The sequence below is a fragment of the Podarcis filfolensis genome, assembly GCF_964270895.1.
Source record: "Podarcis filfolensis genome assembly, chromosome: 16".
Taxonomy (NCBI): Eukaryota; Metazoa; Chordata; class Lepidosauria; order Squamata; family Lacertidae; genus Podarcis; species Podarcis filfolensis.
In genome coordinates, this window is record NC_139620.1 from 4,718,602 (window position 1) to 4,742,393 (window position 23,792).

General features: G+C 46.8%; 1 protein-coding gene across 1 annotated transcript; it reads right to left on the minus strand.

Annotated features, from left to right (window-relative positions):
* Window positions 1–1,349: 1,349 nt before the first annotated feature.
* On the minus strand, window positions 1,350–22,824 carry PRPF3 (pre-mRNA processing factor 3). The gene is made up of 17 exons (XM_083591104.1): window positions 22,614–22,824; window positions 17,184–17,340; window positions 15,887–16,017; window positions 14,402–14,548; window positions 11,953–12,036; window positions 10,869–11,092; window positions 10,650–10,706; window positions 9,405–9,711; window positions 7,718–7,884; window positions 6,820–6,902; window positions 5,689–5,832; window positions 4,601–4,700; window positions 4,283–4,396; window positions 3,471–3,589; window positions 2,935–3,018; window positions 2,056–2,117; window positions 1,350–1,697 (listed from the first exon to the last, which is right to left on the minus strand). Exons 1-17 carry the CDS (start codon window positions 22,773–22,775, stop codon window positions 1,551–1,553), a joined length of 2,289 nt encoding a protein of 762 aa, XP_083447230.1. The 5' UTR covers window positions 22,776–22,824; the 3' UTR covers window positions 1,350–1,550.
* Between the last annotated feature and the right edge of the window lie 968 nt (window positions 22,825–23,792).

Consider the following 23,792-nt stretch of genomic DNA (forward strand, 5'->3'; position numbering starts at 1 on the left):
GCCGACATCCACACCAGTGTGGAGTTGCAAACTTTTTCAGCAGGGGGCCAGTCCACAAACCTTGTGGGGGGCTGGACTATATTTTTTGGGGGGGGGGGAATGAACGAATTCCTATGCCCCACAAGCAACTCAGAGATGCATTTTAAATAAAAGCACACATTCTACTTGTGCAAAAACACCAGACAGGCCACACAAATCAGCGTGTTTTTACATGAGTAGAATGTGTCCTTTTATTTAAAATGCATCTCTGGGTTGAGATGCATTTTAAATAAAAGGACACATTCTACTCATGTAAAAACACGCTGATTCCCAGACCATCCACGGGCCAGATTGAGAAGGCGATTGGGCCAGATCCGGCCCCCGGGCCTTAGTTTGCCCACCCATGGGTTAGTTAGTGTGTTAGACTAGGATGCAGGAGACCACTAGGTGTAACGCCTTGGGCCGACCACTCCCTCTCAGCCTAGGCTACCTCACAGGGTTTTTGTGAGGACAAAATGAGAATTATGAACACCACCTAGATTTCCTTGGAGGCAAGGTGGGATAAATATATGGAACAACAACAAAAACACGTTTGAAGTATCGTATATGGCTCCTCGCTCCTCAAAGAATCCTGAGAATTGTGGATTGTTGTGGATGCTGAGAACTGTAGCCTTGAGAGCTGTAAACTACAGTTCCCAGGATTCTTTGGAGAAAGCCATGTGTTTTAAAGGTGTAGATGTGACCTGCTGTAAGGAAGACGAATGATGATCCAGCAGGATGACTCTTTCTGCTGCTACCCACAATGCAGTTGGTCTTCGGTCATGCCAAGCCTTGAAATCATAACCACATTGTTTAATGCAGTGAGCAGACTTGCTCAAAAGAAACAGGTAAAGAAACATGGTTGGGTTTTCCTTTTTTTTTTTTTTTTTGCTTTTAACTTCTTACCAAAGAAAAAAAAAGTTTATTATGTAAATGTAGGATGCGGGCTAAATCCCCAGCTCCTAAAATCTGCTGTACAAGTTTCCAACGCTGCGATCTGCCCTCTTAACGTCCATCGAAGTCGGTGACCCCACAAGTGCTCCTTTCTCCCCATCATGGAGGTGCCTGGCTGACTTGCCTAATGTCCAAACAAACCTACTGAACTGGCAAAAAAAGAACAACAAAAAAAACCCCAAAGAGCTGCGTGTGGTTAGGAGGCCAATGGATTTGGAAAAGAGAAGACCTGGGCGGCGTACGGATTTCTTTCGACGCTTTCTCCACGGCCTCCAAGTCAGATTGTTTCCAGAGGAAACACAAAGGAAGCTAAGAAGAGCGCACGTCAAGATCCACGAACTGTTTCAGTCCAAAACGAAAACAGAAAAACCCCTAGGTAGTTTTGCTCTGTTTTTTAAAAATATTTCTTTTAATCGTATGCTGTCACACTGCAGGGAACTTGAGGGGAGAAAGTGGGCTTGGGGAGGGGGGGCGCTTGGATGGCAGGGGGAGAGGAACCTCCAAGGCCAAAGTCTCAGTTGAGTTCTCACTCTCCAAACTGAACACCACAAAAAGCCAAGAGAGAGAGGGGGGGCCCTTTAGTCTGTGGATTCTAATACGGACTCGCTCAGAGCCAGGTCCCAGTAGTGCTCTGCTGCGTGTTTCTTAAAGTGCTCCCGTGCCATGTTCTCGGTGGGGCACTGCTTGAATTTCATCTCCCCGAAGCTGCGCTCCTTTGCTGTGCCCTGAGGGGGGAAAAGACAAGAGTGGGTGGAATTGGGTTTAGGAGTTAAAAGAAAAGAAAGGAGAAGGAAAAAAAGCCACTAACGTTATTAGCGCTGTGGACCAGGAAGTAAACACTTGGAAGCTTAAACTGGTTTAACCAGGACAACCCTCCAGACAAAACAGAGTTCTAGGGAGGAGGCTGGCAATCCCAAGAATAGGTTCAGTATCATTTCACAAACAGTCTGGCCACACCTGGGACGTTGCAGTGGGTGGGCGGGGAGATACAGGCGAGATATTGGAAGAGTGGGGTCCAACAATTTCAGCGTGGCCCAGAAAACAAAGTGCAAAGACCCAGCAATAATTTAGGTGGCTACTTACCTCCCAAACTAGAGAACATTTGTTTGACTTTTTCACAGACTCCTCGTCGGATTCGTCGTCATCTGAAGAAAGGAAAACCGGGGGGCGGAGGGGGGGGGAGAGAGAGAAGGCTGTGCTTAAAGCTGAACACTATTGGACTATCAGCCTGAAGGAGGGCTTTTTCTCAAGTGCTGCACGCATCAGACTGGGACCTCTGTTTGGTAAGGAGATTCCAAAAATCAGCTAGTACATGAGAAGAGCCTGATGGATCAGGCCAATGGGCCATCTACTCCAGCACCCTGTTCTCACAGTGGCCAATCATATGCCCCAATGGGAAGCCCAAAGGCAGGACCCAAACACAAGAGCCCTCTTCTCCCCTCCAGTGTTATACAGAAGCCTTGCTGCTTCTGACCATGGAAGCAGAACACAGTCATCATGGCTGGGAGCCATTGATAGCACTCTCCTCTGATCAAAAGGCCTTGTGGCTATTGGTTATTTCAAAATGCTCTGATTAGTGTTTAGTGTTTTGATTTGTTGTCAACTGAGAGAGTGGAACCACAATTATATACGACATCTTTATTGTCATTGTCCCACACAGAACAATGAAATTGAAAATCTACATAAAACATGCAAAAACCCCTAAAAAATCTGAAACCCCATTTTAAAATACAATATACTATAGAGACCCCTTATGCTGCGTTTAGAACCAGAATTGCATTTGGGTAGAAACTGTTTCTCAGGCGGCTAGCCCTGGTCTTTATAACCCTATACCTTCTTCCAGAAGGCAGCTTTCTTATAGCACCTGATTTATTTTAAATCACCATTTAAAATAAATACTATAATCCCTTATGCTGGGCATAAGAGGGTTATGCGATTGTGGTGGGTTATGCGTGTCCTTACCGTCTCCTTTTGTATTTGATGTCTGCTCATCCCACTTTATTCGATGCAACATGAGCCGTTTGAATTTTTTCTGTGCTTTAGGGCCTAGGAGGGAAGAGAAAGATCACCGAGGGCCATTTTAATTCTGAAGGGAGTGTGGGCAGTCAGCCAAAAAAGCAGTGTTGTTACGTTATTGCGAAAGGTTCTAATAAAGCGGCAGGATTGCCCACATTCCTTCGAGCGCATTTTGAACACGAGGGTTGGAAAAATGCTCCGTGAAAGGGTTGGGTGGGAGAACGGAGTCTTGGAAAGCCATGCTGCACATCCAACCCACACACCCTCCTGCAAGCCCCACAGGTTCTCTGGAGAACGTCCTTTGATAAAAGCTCCCCACTGCAAAGAACTATCCTGCAGCGAGGAATTCCATGCGTTAAGCTGGGGCTGCATGAAGCAGGCGGCTCCCTTTCAGGCCTGGTTCCGCTGCCGAGCGATTCCAGTGTAGGAACCCACGTCCCAGAACATGTGAACCAAGCACAACCCATCCTCGCCCGCCTCACCTCCTTCTACCACCACCACATTGACATCTTTGTGTAAAACCACAACTCCTGTTAGGTACAGCTGGCCGGCGTTCGCTTCAATTTTGAATTTCTTTGCCGGATTGCTTAGATTTCGGACTCTGAGAGAGAGAGGGGAAAGAGATGTTTAAAATTTTTATCAACAACCAAAACACAAACAGTGAAACCCCCCAGGCGGCTGATGCAATGGGTACACATAATCAATAACAACATATTCAAATCAACCATATGTACAATTTTATATACGTTAACACTCCTCCATCCACAAGGTTTATTTAACTTTTAACATTTTAATTGCCCCAAATTGTTCAAACCTATCCAAATAATTCAGTATCTTCTCAAACCAATCCTCCTCCTTCTCACTGACCTTAAACCCTTTCATTCTGTGTATCTTCACAGTCTGATATTCTAAAATTATAATATTATTCAGTTTTTTCCTCCATTGATTCACCCCTGACTCTTTTGCATTTTTCCAATTACTCGCTATAACCTGTCTGGCTGCAGTTACCATCAATTTTACCCATTTACATTCCTCTTTTGTTTTTAACTCGGTGCTACTCAGACTAATAAGAAGCATTAATTTAGATATTCCCACCTTCCTACCCACAATTCCCGATATTTCTATACCAATCTGTTTCCAAAATTCATTTGGAATTTTGGAGAGAGGGAAGAAAAACGTGTTAAAGCTTTTCTCTTTAAAAGCTTTCCTCTGGGTGTGGGGGGACGGGGATGTGAAGAAGGTGTGGGCAAAGGCCACAGAGAGGCCTTTGCCTCTGGTGATGGAGAAGACTCACCTATAGACAGCTACATGGACTCCCTGTGAAATATCCTCTTTCAGCTTTTTAACCTTCTTGGCTTTCCTCTGTTCCACGGTGAGCTTCCGTGCAGCATTCGCCTCTTCGTGAGCTCTGGGGAAGCAAGATTATATATGCATTTACTTTCTCTGCTATCGTTACTGTATTTTTGAAATAAAAGCCGCCTGTGTGATGATGCATCAGCAAGGACAGAGAACTGGGTCTGAATGGTACCAATTTATGTGCACGCACACGCACACACAAACACATGCATGCACACACATCCACACATGACAAAGAAATCAGCATCAACCTTACTTTTGCCTCTTGGCCATCTGTGCACGAACATGAGCCTCTACTTTGGTTGGGTCCTGAACGGCTTCCGTTCCCAGAACACGCATCAGGTTAGAGATTCGTACTGCAGAGGGAGAAATGCCGACGGCATTGAGAGCAGAAGTGGAGAACGGAAAAACAGCCCTGGGACAGCTGGATTGAGCCAAAGGGGCCCATCTAGTCCAGCACCCTGTTCCCACAGTGGCCACCCAGACACCAAAACAGGAATGATCTGAGAGCAACAGCACCTCTCCCCTCCCACCATTTCAGAAGCATGTTGCTTCCGACAGTGAAGGCAGAACATCGCCACTGTTGCTCCTCTTTTTCAAGTCATCCAAGTTGGTGACCACCATGGGTAGACAAACTAAGGCCCGGGGGCCAAATCATGCCAAATCGCCTTCTCAATCCGGCCCGCGGACAGTCCAGAAATTAGTGTGTTTTTACATGAGTAGAATGTGTGCTTTTATTTAAAATGCATCTCTGGGTTATTTGTGGGGCATAGGAATTCATTCATCTTTCCGCAGGGCCTGGAAGACAGAGCTGTTCCACCTGGCCTTTGGTTTGGACTCAGTCTGACCCTTACGTTTCCCTCCCCTTATTGTTTTGATTTATGGCTATTATTAAAATGAGGCTGCATTTTAAATTGTATTTTCAACCTGTATTTTAAATTGTTGTTTTCCCCCTCCCCTATTATGTTTTTATTGTAATTTTACTGGTGTTAGCTGCCCTGAGCTCGGCTCTGGCTGGGGAGGGTGGGGTATAAATAAAAAATTATTCTTCTTCTTCTTAATATAGTCCGGTCCCCCAAAAGGTCTGAGGGACAGTGGAAACAGTATGCTGACCCCGGGTGACTACCATGCCTGTATCTCGTGGGAACCGGTTTCAGAGTTTAATGAGGTGCTGCGTGATGAAGGCCTCCGTTTTGTCTTTCCACATTCAGCATCACTGGATAGCCCCATCCTGAGTTCTAGTATTATGCGTTAGAATTCCAACTTCAAGCTTCAGCGTTTGTTTTTTTTATCTCTCTCCCTCTCTCAACAGAAGCCCCACCTGTCCACTACAAAAATCCCTACCTTTTGGCTCAGGAGGCGGCATGAGGCCTAACCTCACTTTCTCCTGCAACTCCTTCTGCGCTTCCCTCCTGGTCTGGCGCCGTAGTTTCTTCTGCTCTTTTTTGGTGAGGTAGACCCCCAGGGTCACCGGCATGTCACTGTCCACTGAGGTTGCGGTGGGGGAACACACATCACAAGGACAACGAAGCAGAAACATAGTCAGAGACAAGCAGGGTTTTCTCCTTTTAGAATGGGGCTCACCCACCAAGCTTGCTCCGAGTGGCTTACAACACATCTCCGAGTGGCTTACAACACTTTTAAAAACATGAAAATAAACACATTATACCCGTAACAGCAGCAGGAACCTTTGGCAGGAAGCTTATTCCCTCCCACACCTTTGTGTGTGCTTCATTCTATGTGATTTTTAGACTGTTAGGTGTCTGGGAATAATAATAATAATAATTTATCATTTGTACCCCGCCCATCTGGCTGGGTTTCCCCAGCCACTCTGGGCGGCTTCCAACAAAGATTAAAGTGCGGAATATTGAGTATTGTGCCTGTGATATTATAGAAGCCTTCTTTTTTAAAAAAAAGTTAGGCCCCCTTTCCCAATATCCACACATTCCCCATACTGTTCAGTTCCTCAAAGACCACTGATCTGAAGACTGGGGGGGGGGGGGGGGAGGTAGTAAGATCTTTGCTCCCACAGAGCTTCCTGCACTGGTTGTGGGTGGATTGTGAGATGCAGCAGCAGTAGCAGGAAGGTCATGCCCTGTGTGGGGTTGACACCTAGCTACTAAAGCAGTCAATCCTAAGCAAGGAGATTGGAGCATCAGGCGAACATCACACACACAGCTTTCCCCTGCTGTACTGCCTATTGGATCATTCCCAGATCCTCTGTGTTTAAAATGTATTGCAAGCTACCTCGAGAACTGTGGTTAGTAGGCAGCGCACAAACACTCCTAAATAAATAAAATGAGCTGGGGCTTTTAGACTCACCAAGCTCTTCATTCCCTGGGGACAGAAAGGGTGGGGGTTAAGGAGAATGGAGCAGGGTTTGGCTCTGCACCCTCTGTTCTGCTTCCAATCTTCTTGTCTCTACGGAATCCGCTCTCCCCCCGATGCAGAAGCAAAGAGATGGAGCGTGCTCACCTGGAGGGTTTAGCTGAGCTGGGTGCTCCACTAGGTTCGTGATGCCAAAATAGTCCTCTTTTTTAAGCGAATCGGCGGCTTTTCTGAAACGGGAAGGAGAATTCACACAGTTGCGGGTGACGCCTCAAGAGGAGGGTGCTCCTATTCTTAACCTATTCTGATTCTCACACTGCTTATGCCTGCTGCAAGGAGCTGAGGCTTGGAGGGCTAAGTGCTCATCTAGGAAAACCCTCTCTATGGCAGTGCCCCAGCTGTCACCTCAGAATAGCTAGCTTGGGAGCTAAAGGCCCCCGGGCTTGATTCCCCCCCCCCCATCAAACGCCCAAGTTAACTATGCTGCTGTGCTGCATTGTGTTCTATTAGCTTGGCTGCTGACATGGATTAAGTCCAGTGGAAAGCTCCAATTTGGGAACCATCTCAGCAGGGCTGGCACCTGGTGCCAAATTTAAAAAGCAGGCCCTGCTGGAAAAAAATGAAGAGCTCCCCTGAACAACAAGGGCTTCACCTGCTCTATTCCTGATGTCACAGGACGCCAGGCGAGCCTGTGCAACTTAAAACAGCCGTGGCCTAGCACACTTAATTTGGCCCATGAGCCAAGGGCTCCCCATCCCTGCTCTACAGCAGAGACAGAGGAATCTGTAGCACACTGGAATTTGTGGGACTACAATTCCCACCAGCCCCTAACCGCTGGCCATGCTGAGTACTGGAGTATTGGAACATTTGGATGGCTACAGATCCGTCCGCCCCCCACACTTAAAAACTGAATGCCTTCAGTTCTTTGAAGAAATGTGGTCTTACAAATTTAGGAAAGAAATGCAGGAGGCAGCAAGGAGGGTGCACTCAGCCCAGAATTATTTCTAGCCTAGAGATTTAAGAGCTGAAAGGCAGAGCAACTCACAAATCGATGCCATTGGGTATGATGTAGGAGTCCCACCATTCCACCTCGGGGGTGTCCCCTTCCTTCAGCTCCTTCTTGGGGGTGATAAGGGCCAATTTGGTCGAGGTGTGGATTCCGGTCTTCTTGGCAGCTTGAGAAATCTCGGCCTGGAGTTTTTCCAACTGGGCCTGAGGGAGACAGAAGGGTTTTCAGGGAGGTGCACGGAAGAGAAATAACACGCCTAATTCAAAATACAAACTGCCCTCGAAGCGCCAGTTCTCTCGGATAGGGCTTTCTAAGTATCCATGGCAAGGGTGCTTCTGGAGAAGTCAAAGGCCCCCCGTGCAGTGGGCCTGATCCAGCCCTCGCCAGCATCAGCCTGATAAAGAACCATTTGTCTGCTCACCTGCGGCGAATACGCACTGCCAGCAGGTGAGCATTCAAGGGAGCCTTTATGAAGTTTAATGTAGTTATTTATTTTAGGTTGTTTTTAAGGAGGATATTCTGCTCCCCGCTCCCTAAGAAATATATTTTCCTTAAGAGCAAGCAAGCAAGAGTACCATGCTATCTATATACATGGGTTGACTGTGACTCACACTTTGCCTTCCCAGGACAGGAGGAAAGCGTCCGCTTGTGCTGAGCTCCTGCTTACAGGCTTGCTTCCCTGCCCCTTTCTACAAGTTTTGACTTGTAATTAGTTTGCTAAGGGGTTGCTGGGAATTGTAAATCTGCGAGGGATAAGCTACAGTGCCCAGAATTCTTTGAGAGAGAGAAATGTGCCTCGAATATGCTTCAAAGGCATCGTGTGTGTGCAACACCTCAGTATAAGGCAGATTCCTATGTTCCTTCCATGGTCAGAGGCAGTGATGCTTCTGAACACCAGTTGCTGGAAGCAACAGGAGGGGAGACTGGCTCTCGTGCTGGGGTCCTGTTTAAGGGTTTCCTACAGGCACCAGAAACTCCAGCGGGTGCAGAATGCCGCGGCGAGACTCCTTACAGGGTCCTTGCTGCGGGACCACATTCACCCAGTGCTATACCAGCTGCTCCCGGTGGAGTACAGGATCAGGTTTAAGGTGCTGGTTTTAACCTTTAAAGCCCTATACAGCCTAGGACCCTCGTACCTACGGGACCGCCTCTCCTGGTATGTCCCACAGAGGACCTTACGGTCTTCAAACAAAAACATATTGGAGGTCCCGGGCCACAGGGAGGTTAGGCTGGCCTCAACCAGAACCAGGGCTTTTTCAGCTGTGGCTCCAATCTGGTGGAACGCTCTGTCCCAAGAGACTAGGGTCCTGCGGGAATTGACATCTTTCCGCAGGGCCTGCAAGACAGAGCTGTTCCACCAGGCCTTGGGCTAAGGCACAGCCTGAACCCCTCCTTTGGTAATCCTCACAGAACTCTACGCCAATGGTTGCCATTAATTTGATTTGAACTGCTTTTATAATGAATTGATTTTAGAATGCTGTACGATTTTACTGTTGTTAGCCGCTCTGAGCCTGGCTTCAGCTGGGGAGGGCGGGACATAAATAAATAAATTGTTGTTGTTGTTACTGCGGGGGACACCATTCCTGCTAAAGAATGTGAGGCCCCTTTGGCCTGATCCATCAGGCTCTTCCTATCTATACCCTGCTCCAGCTCTCTGTGACGCCCCTTCCCAGGATGTTGGGTGAGGAGGTTAGGTCCGCTTGCCAGAAGGAAAGTGCTGTACCTTCGTCCGCAACCTCTGGGCGATTTTTTCAAATTTGCCCTTGTCGTGGAACTTGAAGGTCCGCTTCGGCCGCTGGGCCGGAGTGATGTAGACCCGGGGGTCGAAGTATGTGTTGGACTCCATGTCCTCGGAGGGCTTCTCCTTCAGCTGCTGCTTGAACTGCTCCCTCTTCACGGCCCGGATGTTGGCCTTGAGGGTGGGCATGCGGTGTGTCAGCTCCACCTCCTTGCCGGTGGCGTCCACCGTGCGGCCTTGCTCGTCTAAGATCAGCGGCGTCGGCTTGGTCTGGTCCTTCAGCTCCACTTTCCTGGGCCAAGACATCCCCAAGGCAAACTCTGGTTACAAAGCAGCCCTGGCCAACGGCCCTGAGCCCACTGGGTACGGGGCAAGAGTCTCAAGCCCGCTCAGCCTGAAATAAAGCCTACGGAACAAGGGATTCTGGGAAGCCGCCTCCCACAAAGAAAGCCCTGGCCCTTTTTTGCCTGTCGGGGTTGTGTACAGAAAGGATCTGCAGGATTTCTGACTCTCGGCTACTCCCCCACCCCCGCCACAAACTAGACTGCTGAAATAAAGCTTCGAAAGTGGGCAAGGGAAGGCCTTTGTGTGGAAGGACTGTGATTTCCCAGCTCTGCTTCTAAAAGCAAATTTCTGGCCTAAGATACCCTTAGAATTATGGAACGGGGCATCTCTCGAGTCCTCTGCCCCAACCCCGCTTTCTAAGCCACTATTTTTCCACTTGAACCCAGCTGGTGGGGCTAGGGGGGGTGTCTAGGGAAAACAACATCACAAAATAGATCTCACAAGTCTGAAGTCTGCCCACCCACACTTTAGAACAGGGGTAGGGAACCTCTGGCCTGGGCGCCAAATGTGGCCCCTCCAGGCCTTGCTAGCCGCTCCTTGGGACACAGACAAGCCCTCCCCCCCAAAAAAAACACCCCTTGCCGGCTCTCCTCCACACCCACCCTCCTTGAGGGCTTTGGCGTGAAACGTGACAGTTCCATATTCACAATTTACATGATTTTCGACTGGGGCCGGAGGAAGATATCTATAGCATTGATGGATGGATGCAGCCTCCTGTATGAGGTGAGGGAAGAATCACACACCCGTTGCCCTGTCCACTTTGGCCTCTGACCCCAGGGAGTTCCCCAGGAGGGTCATGTGACTTGGCAATGGTTCCCCACCCCTGCTTGAGACACTTCTCTTGGGGTCACACTTGCCAGGAAGGGCTGGCTGCTACTGGCTTACCGCGTACAAGGGGCAAATCCCTGTGTGATGGGACATTTCTGCCCATGTGATCCATTTCTGTCCAATGAGAAAAAACCATTCAGTGGCGTTTCATCAGGCTTTTCAACTTTGCAGACCAATGAAATCGAGAAAGAAAGAAAAAAAGAACACAAAGCAAGCAAACCTAAAGCACATCCCACACCCCATCCGCCCCCCTGGGCAGAGGGTTGCGATACTCACGGCGGGGCGATCCCCATGGCGTGCAGGTTGGCCAAGCCAACCATGTTGGTGTTGCCGATCAGGCCAGGTTTCAGGGCCAGCTGGGCCTGGATCCGGGCCTGCAGCTCGGCCGCCTTGCGGGCCTTCTCAATGGCGTCGTTCATGAAGGTGGCCGCCTGCGAGGGCTGGATGGTGTTCCCAATGGGGAGGCGCTCTGGCTGGGTGGTGGTTGTCGGGGCTTTCGGCTGCAGAGTGAGAGAGGGAAGTCACTGGCTGGAACAGCGGGCAGGCAGGGCTGACTCTGGGGCCTCCAGAGAGAGTGAGATACAGCCTCGCCTCCCTTGCGAAAGGGCGCGAAGCCGTAAGAAGGGGGCGAGGAGAGGGAAACAGCCAGGGAGGCACGAGCTGGAGAGGGTGGGAACCCCAGGCTGCATCCAGCGCGAGTCACCCTCCAGTCCTCTCCCTCCACCACAAAGTGTCACCACAGGGGCATCTAAAGGACCATCTTGCCCTGGGGGGAGTGGAGAAAAAGCAGTATCATTTCCCCCCAAAAAACAACAAGTTGTCTTTTCCATTCTACTATCACTTAAAAAAAACCAAACCACTGACGCTCCCCCCACAAAGCAGGAATCAAATAAAGAATTTAAAATGGTTGCAATCATCTTGTGTAAACCACTTTCCGAGGTCAGCCTGGAAAGCAGGATCAAAATGCTGTAAATAAGCAGGTAACAGTTCTACTCGAGAGTAAACCCACTGAAGTTAACACACAGCTAACTGAAGTCCATTCTACTCTTAGTGGGAGACAACCCCCGGCTTCTACAGCTCAAACTTTTTTGTGAACTTAAGAGCAATGTTATTGAACTCCCGCTTTCTAATCTTTTTTGCGGCCAGTGCATAAAACACCACTTTATTTCAAGTCTGTATTGATGAAGGGTTTTGGTCCCTACCGTCTGCGATGCTCAAAGTGGGACCCTCCCATGACTTCAGTATTTCATGCCCACAAACTCAAGTATGGATGTGCCTTGGGAGAATTAAATCTCAGGAGGGGCTCAGCTCTGCAGGACCACCAGTGCAATGGCTCTTGCAGGCTGCAACAAGGCTGTACCTGTGGGGCAGGGGGACTGATGAAACTCAGCTGCTTTTTCCTCTCCTCAATCTGACGAGTGGCAGCTTCCATCATCTGCTTGATCTGAAAGAGGGCAGAAGAGGGAAAGTGTTAGAACTGGACCCCAACAGCCTGTCTTGGTATAAGACAGCTTAATAATAATAATAATAATAATTTATTATTTATACCCAGCCCATCTGGCTGAGTCTCCCCAGCCACTCTGGGCAGCTCCCAATCAAATGTTAAAAACAATACAGCATTAAATATTAAAAACTTCCCTAAACAGGGCTGCCTTCAGATGTCTTTTAAAGATAGGATAGCTACTTATTTCCTTCACATCTGAAGAGAGGGTGTTCCACAGGGCGGGCGCCACTACCGAGAAGGCCCTCTGTCTGGTTCCCTGTAACCTCACTTCTCGCAATGAGGGAACCGCCAGAAGGCCCTCGGCGCTGGATCTCAGTGTCTGGGCTGAACGATGGGGGTGGAGACGCTCCTTCAGGTATACAGGACCGAGGCCGTTTAGGGCTTTCAAAGTCAGCACCAACACTTTGAATTGTGCTCGGAAACATACTGGGAGCCAATGCAGATCTCTCAGGACTGGTGTTATGTGGTCCCGGCGGCCGCTCCCAGTCACCAGTCTAGTATCCATGTGAAAAGCCAGGCCCCCTGAACTTTTGGTCCACAAACAGCTGGAAATCCACAGGCGCACTGATTACGTTTATATTCTACCTTTCCACCAAAGAGCTTGAGATGCCACATCTGGTTAACCCCTTCCTCCCTGCCCTGATGGTTTGATCCTCACCACCCCCATGAGCAGGGTGGATAAAAATCAATGATTTTAAAAATAAATAAATAAAATTTAAATAGGATTTTTAAAATTTAAATCAAATGTTTTTATTTAAATTGGATTTTTAAAATGAAATGCTTTTGGAGGAAAAATCTTTCTAAAGATAGTTTTCTATTTAAGTTACATTATAGTTCAAAGGCTATTCATCAGGAAATAAGGATTTGTTTTAAGTTTTTCATGTGTGCTCAAACTCAGTCTAAGTTGGGTTTTTTTTAAAGTTTAACCACATCAGTTAACAAACATGGATACATATGCTAACATTATTGTTTTAGTTAAATAAATTGTTTAAATTGTTATTAAGGAAATGATTGTTTTCTCCTTCCAATAAAGTACAGTGGTGCCTCGCAAGACGAAATTAATTCGTTCTGCGAATTTTTTCATCTAGCGAATTTTTCGTCTTGCGAAGCACGAAATCCCATAGGAATGCATTGAAAATCAATTAATGCGTTCCTATGGTCAAAAAAAGTCCAAACAAAGCCAAATTTGGTACAACAAGTGTTTATTAAGTGCTCTTTAAAGTCACATACTGTAAAGAGCATTTCAAAATTCAAACCCAGAAATTTTTTTTAAAAACAGCAGAGTGCCCCAATGGTCACAGAAAATCATAAAAATGCAGGGGGGGGGGGGAAACAAGCTTCCAGATTCTTGCAAACCCCTCCCCAACTGTTCTCCCAGCCACCCAGCACACAGAAATTCAAATCCAGAATTTTTTAAAAAAAACAGCACAGTGCCCCAATGGTCACAAAAAATCATAAAAATGCAGGAAAAAAACACACAAGCTTCCAGATTCTTGCAAACCCCTCCCCAACACCAAGTCCTTGAATTCCAAACACCCCAACCCAAAATCCAAAACCCCCCAAAAAAGTTTTAAAAGCTTAACTTACCAAATGGCTGCAAAAGAAGTTTTGGAAAAGCTTCAAAAATCACCAAAGTCTTTAAAAACCTCAAAAAAGGCTACTATGTACACTGCGTTCTATGAGTTGCTCCTCGAAGTCAAGTTGCAACTGTATTAACGGTGTTAAGAAAAAGGAAACAAACTTGCAAGACGTTTTCGTCTTGCGAAGCAAGCCCATAGGGAAATTCATCTTGCAAAGCAGCTCAAAAAACGGAAAACCCTTTCGTCTAGCGAGTTTTCCGTCTTGCGAGGCATTCGTCTTGCGGGGCACCACTGTACAGCAGTAAAGTTGTCCAAATATAAACAGTTCACTTTTTAAACCTCACAATAATTTCATAATTATCTGTCAATGTATTTCTAACAGTATAGCCAAATCAGTAATTTTTGATATAACTGTAAAAACTACTCTGAAAATTTATTATTCCAAAAATGAAACCTTCATCTGCTTGTAAATATTAAGATTATACCAGCAAGAATGAATCTTTCTGTAAAAAAAAAAAAAGGATTTAAGTCTTAATGACTAGTGATTTAAATCGATTTGATTTAAATCAAATCCACCCTGTCTATGAGGCAGCTAGGATAGTCCAAGGTCATCTGGTGCCTGTGTGAGGATATGTACTCCAGCTCAACAGATGTGCCACCCCAGCAAGCTGATCACTGTCCCAGACAAGCACTCCATGCCTTGCCTCTGCTAATTTGAGACCAACCTGCAGCTTGGTTAGCATCCCGGGGCTTTCAGTCGGGGGTCCAGGGATCACCTCGGGCTCCTCCTCCACTTCTTCAAAGCGTGGGATGCGGCGCTTCTTCACCCCTGAAGATTCCTTTGAAATCTCAGAGTCATCCCCAAACACGTCCTATAAGCAAAGAGGGCAGAGGAAACTTTGACAGTGACCAGCACCTAGACATCCAAAGCAGCACAAGCCAAGTGAAGTCACGTGACTAGTGGAGGCTTCACGTGGAACTTTCACAGCAAAGAATTATCCTTCATACGATAGGCTAAAGGCTGTCCAGCACACCAACAACCAACCCACAGCTTCTTGAGCACCTCATCTGCTTTCAGGTGAAACAAGTTTCTGGTCCTCATGAGTTCAGGCAAAATTGCAAGGGGGAAACACCATGTCCTACACACACACATACAGATTTTTAAAGCTTCACACAGCACTTTCTGAAAAGTTTGCTCTGGATACTTTTTTTTTGTTAAGTCATTTTTATTAATTTTCCAATAAAAAACATCCAATTAACATATCCAATCATAATGGATTATGCTCTGGATACTTTTAAGATGCAGTTAATCACTAAAATATACATTTGGTACAGTGGCTTAAAATAGGTATTTTTGCAAACACATTTCAGCTTCTGCTTTCTTCAGTCTAAGAAGCAGCCAAAGAATGTGAAAACTGAAGCATTTTGCTATAAAAGCATTAATATATTTTGTTGTTATTATTATCTACATAATACACATACACAATTTTAAATGCATTGCTGGCAGCAGAGAAACCCTTTCACACAAGGAGCAGTGTTAACCTAAACCTGCGTGAGATTTTACGTTCCTCCTCCCACCCTCTGAAATGAAAGCATTTTTGTGCTGGCGGAACGTGGTGTCTCGCAGCACCATCCATGTCCTCCTTTCTCCACTGGGCCAAGGGAAGCAAATTTCTCCCTGCTGTGTCTCAGGAAAAGGACACGGCTGATTGTGGGGAGAAGCAGCTCTGATCCGCAAACAAAAACACGGCATGCATAGATACACAAATCCAAACCGCCTGCAAGCCTTAGCTGAACTGCTTTCATTGCTATAATGGACCAAATTCTACATGGATAGCTCCTCATACAAACAGGGAGCTTTGAGGCACACCTACCAGTTCAAGAGAAACAGCTTGGCCACAGCAGTTAATTATTTGTACTCTAAGGAAATGTATGCTTTTAAAGTCTCCTAAAATCTCTGACAAGTTGAGATTTAAGGGCTGAGAGGCAGAGGAAGGCAGATGTAGGAAGAAGACCAATAAAGAATGAAAGATGCACACACTTTCTGTTGCCATTAAGGAAAAAGGCCCTTTCTCATGAATTTTTTAGGCATTTCAACACACAGCACTCCCTGGAAGAAGAAAATGCAGCGAGGCGGTATTGCCACCTCCACAGCCAGATCTGAAACTCTGCTGCCTTCATAACGAAAGAGGATGAAGCGTTGATCTCACCTTCAGCTCCCTCTTCCGGTTCCGGTCGCTGTTGGATTTGGAGTGCCGGGAGCTCCGACCTTCCTCCACGGCCTCAAAGAGCTTGTCCACAAACCGCAGAGTCGAGTCATCCAGAAAAGGCTTCAGGTGATCTGTGGGGGTGGAAGAGCGAGGTGGGGGGCAAGAGAGATAAGCAGTCTAGGCCACGCCTGCACTTTTCATTTAAAGCACTATTACACCGTTTTAAACAGCCATGACTTCCTCATCCCCAAAGAATCCTGGGAACTGTAGTTTATAAGGTATGCTGACAGTTGTTAGAATAAATGCCCTACTGCTGTCACAGGGTTACAATTCCCACAGTGGTTTAACCATCAATTCCTCTTCCCAGAGAACTCTGGGAACTGAAGCTCTCTGAGGGAAATGGGCGCGACTCCTCCTGGCAACTCGCAGCACCCTTTATAAACTACAATTCCCAGAATTCTTTAGGGGAAGCCGCGACTGTTAAAGTGGTGCAATGCTGCTTTAGCTGCACAGTGCGGTTGGGCCCCTGGAAGCAACTGCATGCAAATATAAAGAACTCCACCTGCAACAATCTTGCTTTTCATTCATTTGTTAGCTGCACCATAAGGAAGTTTACGATTTAAATATAAAATAAGGCATGAAACCATTTTACCAAATAAATAACACTGGGAAACAAAACTCATTAAGCAGCCACCCACCCAAAGTTTTAAAAGGCCAATAAGGAAATTGATTCCACATGAAGTTAGGCAGATTCCATCTCATCTTCAAGACCAATCGTATTATTATCATTGTTTCCGTAATATATTAAGCTTGTTACCCCAAAGTCTCAAAGCAACTTACAACACACTGAGAAACATAAGTGCATATTGGGCTGGATGGACAATCGCTTTGTCCAGTGGTACCTTGGTTTATGAACTTAATACGTTCTGGAAGTCCGTTCTTAAACCAAAGCATTCTTAAACCAAGGCGTGCTTTCCCATTGCAGCGGGGGACTCAATTTACAAATGGAACACACTCAACAGGAAGCAAAACATGTTCTGCTTCCAAGGCAAAGTTCACAAACCAAAACACCTACTTCTGGGTTTGCAGCGTTCTTAATCCAAGTTGTTCATAAACTAAGCTGTTCTTAAACCAAGGTACCAATGTATGTTCATATAGATGAGTTACTAAAGCGTGAAGTATTTTGGGGTTGGTTGGCAAGGATAAAATCAGCAGGGGCATGAGAATTTAGCAAGCTACAGAGGAACTCAATTCTCTGCCCCCAGGCCGACCTCAGGCGTTGGCTCCAAGGACCTACCGGCAGCTTTCTTCTTGTCCATCCCCTTCCCAACGCAGTTCAAGGCGGCAGTGACTACGGTGGGTTCGGAGAAGCCAAGGACTCGCTTCACAGTCTTCTCCACCCATGGCTTCAGCTCGTCCAGCTCCCGCTTGGAGAGCGCCATCTTCAGGAGAGTCTGTGTAGGCCAGGAAAGGAAAGCACATCTTGAAAAAGCTGTCACGAAGTGCTCAAATACCAGTCACGTTCACACTATAAAGAATGTGTGCTCCTTTTATGTATCCTTGTACACACACACAACCGGCATCATCATGTCTACAGCCATCAACAAAGATGGCATGTAATTCCTAAGCAGCATTAATTTGGGTTGTGTTCAACATTAGCCATACTAATTTGACCCACTGGCGTTAATGGGCACAATTAACTGAGGACCATCAATTTCAGTAGGTCTACTCTGAGTATAGGGACGCAGATGGTGCTGTGGTCTAAACCACTGAGCCTAGGGCTTGCCGATCAGAAGGTCGGCGGTTCGAATCCCCGCGACGGGGTGAGCTCCTGTTGTTCGATCCCAGCTCCTGCCAACCTAGCAGTCTGAAAGCACGTCAAAGTGCAAGCAGATAAATAGATACCGCTCTGGCGGGAAGGTAAACGGCGTTTCCGTGCGTGGCTCTGGTTTGCCAGAAGCGGCTTAGTCATGCTGACCACATGACCCAGAAGCTGTCTGCGGACAAACGCCGGCTCCCTCAGCCTATAGAGCGATATGAGCGCCGCAACCCCAGAGTCATCCGCGACTGGACCTAATGGTCAGGGGTACCTTTAACATTGAGTATAGCTTAGCTGGGTATAAGCCAGCGTAACTTTCTCATAGCCTGTCAGGCTGCCTCTTCCCTCACTGTCCACCAATGGTAGAGGAAGGGGGGGGATCCTCTTCTTCCCAGCCGAAAATCCACTTCCTACTTATTGAGCGACATCTAAGAATACTCCAGACTCCAATGAGATTGAACATTGTCATTTGCCACCAGGTCGTACTGAACTATAGAACAAATAAACTGACTTTGTAATATCTTATTTTAGGCTTTAACTATCAGATTAGTGGTCAGATCTCTCCAGGGTTTTATCTAGCTGGGCGCCAGAGAATCACACAACCGGTTCTGAATGCCCAATGGAGCCTTTGGCTTGCCTTTCTTCAATGGAATCACCCCCACCTTCCCCAGCCTCTGTGCTGCACAGCAAGAAGCTTTTTGAACTGGACGACTATCTATCTATCTATCTATCTATCTATCTATCTATCTATCTATTTTCATCAATTAAATTTATATAACGATCTCAAGACAGTTCACAAGATAAAAATACAGGATAAAAGCACAATATAAATAGTTTAAACAAAAACAATACAATAATCCCCACAAAGATATTTTAAAGATATTAAAAGATATTAATCAGCCAAAGGCCTGGTTGAAGAGGAATGTTTTCGCTGGGCACCTGAAGATGTAAAGGGTTGGGGGAGAGGTTGCTACCTATGTGACAAAGCATACATAACAGCAGTACGTGCTTTAGAACAAGGGTGGGCAAAAGGTAAATCGGGATCTGACTCCCAACAATTCAACAACTGCAAGAAAAATCTCAAGTTAAAAATAAACGAGAGGGATTCAGCTAAATAGTTGAACTAGCAGGAGCCAGAGCAATGAGTGCCATTGCCACAATGCCCCCCCCCAAAGTTCTTAGTCAAGAGAACCCCTGCAAAAGTGTGCAGGGCTCCCCCTCTGGCAAGGAGGTATCCCTGGCGAGGAGAAAGGTTTGCGCTGATTGTATGATTATATTAGTGCAATGAACTTCACCCAATAATTATATATCATGGCTGGCCTTGTGCAAATCATTTGCCAGCCCTTGCTTTCCTGTAAAATATGATTACCTGGTTGCCAGGTCTTTCTGTGGTTCTGCTGGGTGAGGTTTTAGAGATGTAAGTGTTCAAATGTATGATCAGCTGTGTAGCCTCAGATGTAGATCTATATGCAGATCTATCTATCTATATGTAGATCTATATATGTAGATCTATATATAGATCTATATCTATAGATCTATATATGTAGATCTATATGTATGCTGTGTCCATAGAATGTTTATAGGACTTCTCCCCTTGAGGCACTATTTTACAACTTGCCTCTCTCTTGGTGGATCTTGGGAGCTCTACCAAAAACACAAAATAGATCCCCACAAATCTGACACCTGCCAGCCTCAGCTTTAGAGCATAACACAGGCTGAGGTCCAAAAAACAGAGGGTCCCTACCCAAGAAGGGGCCTGCAACATAAATTGGAAGATTCAGAAGACAACAGAGGCTGCCTTTATTTTATTGGAATCCTGCACGTAATTCCCTATAGAAATACTTATTATTAAATGCAGTCACAGTGGCCTGTGAAATATTGTGCACATTTCCAATTATGCCTGCTAAAAAAATGATACTATAGTACTGCAAAAGGTTCAAGCAAAAGGAAAGCAAACTGATCAGGGGAGAGCAAAAAGGCACCTCCTCACCAATGAACATTCAGGACTTCCTGTCAATAGGGGTCTGGGAGGAAGAAGACATGACAAAAGATTTTTAAATGATGCATGGTGAAGATGAAGTGAAGCGGGAGGTTTTTCCTCCCTATTTCATGGTACAATGCCTCAAACTGATTGGAAATTCATTCATCACTGAGAGAATAAAATATTTCTGCACGCAGCACAATTTTTAGAAAGGAATTCATTGCCACAAGACACAGTTGTGCCTGATGTCCTTTTAGAAAAGGACTGGATGAATTCACAAGAGGAAAAGAAGGCATACTAACAAACAACAGCCATAAGAAACAGAACCTCCATGTTCAAAGGGAGTATATCTGAAAACACAGTGCTGGAGACGAACAACTGGAGGAGACTACTCCTTCCTTACTGCTCTGCTTGTGAACTTCGCAACAGAGAATTTAGCTGGATACTTTCCTTCTTTTCCTGGATGGGTCCCTCAGGAGCTAGCACGCAGAAGTTGGAGGAAGCTCAATGTGGAAAGGCAATATATCTCTGAGGACCAATGACTTGCGAGGTTTCCAGAGGTCTCTAGACTTTTTCTTTTTGTCTGATTCAGCCAGGCTCTTCTCATATTCAACTCTTTCTCTGACAGAGCAGGCCCATGAATTGGACTGCCAGTTAGCTTCCTTCCCTAATCTAGTCTGCATAAACTACAAGTTTGTTTACAATTGGTTTGCTTTTGTTTTATTATGTATTCTGTGTTCTCATTTCATATTTTTATGTTGTGAACCACCCTGTAATCTTTGGATGAAGGGCAGTAGAAAACATTAGTAAACAACAACAACAAATACTACAATGGAACATCCATGTTCAGAATCAGCATGCCTTTGAATGCCAGAATCTGAAAGCAAGCCATGAAAAGGAAGAAAAGAAAAAAATAACCAGGCTGACAAGGAATGGCAGAGGAAGGAGAAAAAATGTTTCACTCTTCAGGGAGTCCACTAGTTCTCTATGCTAGGCATATCCACTCCTGTTCCACCAGCTTGCTCACTCCTTGACACACAATTCCTTCTCACTACTACCAGGCTACTGCTTAAATTCAAGACCTAACTAGGAACATCAGAATAGTTGTACAGCAGGTTCATGCCAAAGGGGGCCCATCTAGTCCATCATTATTATTTAGAGGCAAAGAGTCTCCTACCGTGGAGGCAGAACACAAACATTGTGGCGAGTAGTCATGTTCCACACTTCAGCTATGTTCTATGTGAAGGAGCACTAGATCAATAGCATTCAACTTTTGCACATTGAAGACTCATTTTTAACCTGTACGTGCATTTCTTTTCTCCTTTTTGGGGACATATACAGTGGTACCTTGGGTTCATGAACTCAATTTGTTCTGGAAGTCCGTTCAACTTCCAAAATGTTCGAAAACTAAGGCTGATTGATTCTGATTGGCTGATTGACCCCGGAAACAATGCCGACAGCCGAAACAGACGTTCGGCTTCTGAAAAATGTTCACAAACTGGAACACTTACGTCCGGGTTTTTGCTGTTCAGGAGCAGATTTGTTCCGACAACTAAGCCATTCGGGAACCAAGGTACCACTGTTTTTGTATGATGCTAGACATGCTATTGAAGCACAATGAGGTCATTACCCAGACCAGCTGAAGATCAATGGACTAGATGGAATTCACTCCCATGAGAGATAGTGAGGGTCACAAAATGGGTTGGCTTTTAAAGAGGATTCTCATGGAGAAGAATAACATAATAATAGCTAATGTCAGAGAGAGTGAATGCCTCTGCAAATCACAAGGAGGAAGAGCTAGGCATCTGGATGGGCACTGTCAGAACACAATGATGGACTGGATGGGGCCCCTTTGGCCTGATCCAGCTGCAGGGCTCTCCTTGTGTCCTTATGAGTCTCTTCACCCTCCAAATGGGGGCAGTAAATGCCTCTGAATGATACCAGCTACTAGGAATCACAAGGGGAGGGGTAGTTGCTCTTGCGCTCAGGACCCGCTTACTTAGGGGCTTCCTGTTGAGGCATCTGGTTGGCCACTGTGAGAGCCGGATACAGGACTAAATGGGGGGGGGCCTCTGGCCTGACCATTAGGTCCAGTCGTGACTGACTCTGGGGTTGCGGCGCTCATCTCGCTTTACTGGCCGAGGGAGCCGGCGTACAGCTTCCGGGTCAGTGACCAGCATGACTAAGCCGCTTCTGGCGAACCAGAGCAGCGCACAGAAACGCTGTTTACCTTCCCGCTGGAGCGGTACCTATTTATCTACTTGCACTTTGATGTGCTTTCGAACTGCTAGGTTGGCAGGAGCAGGGACCAAGCAACGGGAGCTCACCCCGTCGCGGGGATTCGAACCGTCGACCTTCTGATCGGCAAGTCCTAGGCTCTGTGGTTTAACCCACAGCGCCACCCGCGTTCCGACCTGATCTAATAGAGTCCTTCAAATGCTGTTATGGAGCTTCCAGGCTCAGTGGCACTCCATTTAACCTCCTAGGTTCTTGGGGTTATTTGCCCTCTGTGAGAACAGGAGGCTGGGCTTGATAAAAACAATAAAACAAAAAACCTTTGTCCTGATCCAGCAGAAGGGCTCGTCTGACGTTCTTAGGACCTCAGGATCGACCCAGCAGAGGTTCTCTTGAAAGGAGCCACTGCAAACGGGGACGGAACCTCCACTTACCAGAGCAGTCTACCTGTACAGAGTCCCAAAATGCTGGGGAGAAAGGAGGACTTCCCGCCTTCAGGACCTGCTTGTGGGGCACCTGGGCCTGACCCACAGACCCCAAAAAGAACATCCCCTCCCCCTTCCTGAGAGGGGGAGAGGCGGCCCCCACAACCCCTCCCCCAACGAGGAAAGGCCACGCCCCCTGCCAGCCCCCAAATCACCTCAAGCGGCCCCCTGCCGGCCCTTCTCCTTCCTCGCCCTCCTCTCACTCACCGGGCGGCGGAGGGGCGGCCCTCCCTCTTCCTCGTCCTCCTCGGCCAGGCAAGGGAAAAGGCCGCGCCACAGAACTCCCACGGACGGAGACGGAACGTCGTCGGCGCGCTCGGGCCGGAAGCGGAAGGCGTGCTCGAGAAACGGAAGTGGCCCCCGAACCATAGAGGTGCCGGGCTTCTCCCTCCCCGCCGTTCCCTCGCGCTTCGAAAGTCTTACGGAGAGTCTTCACCTTTGGAGGCGGGACTTCCGGGTGGGCCGCCTCCGACGCCATTTTGTCTCTGGTGGCGGCGGGGGCCGCCCGTTGGTAACCATGGCGACGGCTAAGCCCTCAACCGCCCGTCCCTCCCCGCTGATTTCTATCACTGTATGATACAAAACAAAAAAAGTCATTATAAAACCCGGAGGCGTTTAAAATTACAAAACACGTTATAAACCAATAAGGCGGCTGGATGTTTAAAACAGCCATGCGGTGCTGTAGGTCGCCGCCAACCCTGTGTCGCGAATGGAATTGCGCACAACAGCCCTGTCGTGTAGGCCGCTGATCCAGATGGGCGGGTTACAAATAATAATAATAATAATAATAATAATAATAATAATAATAATAATAATAATAATAATAATTTTATTATCCTGAATTGCAAACCATGATGGATGAGCGCAGTTCATACCCTGCGTTCCTTTGGGAGGAAGTGTGGGATATATAGTGAATAAATAAAATGACAACAATGGATTGCCTTGACTGATCCTATACAGTGGTACCTCGGGTTAAGAACTTAATTCGTTCTGGAGGCCCGTTCTTAACCTGAAACTGTTTTTAACCTGAAGTACCACTTTAGCTAATGCGGCCTCCCGTTGCTCCTGCGCGATTTCTGTCCTCATCCTGAAGCAAAGTTCTTAACCATTGCTGTCAACCTTCCCTTTTTTTGCGGGAAACTCCCTTATTCCAGCGCTGTTTCCCACTGCTATCCCAGATTGTTAGATATCCCGTAGACTGTCCCTGGGACAGGTAAGGCTGCTGATCCCTTATTTTCAAATCTGAAAGTTGGCAGCGATGTTCTTAACCCGAGGTACTATTTCTGGGTTAGCAGAGTCTGTAACCTGAAGCGCCTGTAACCCGAGGTACCACTGTATTGTAAATGGGGGCTTACAATAGCCCCATTGTGGAATCACACGCGATGC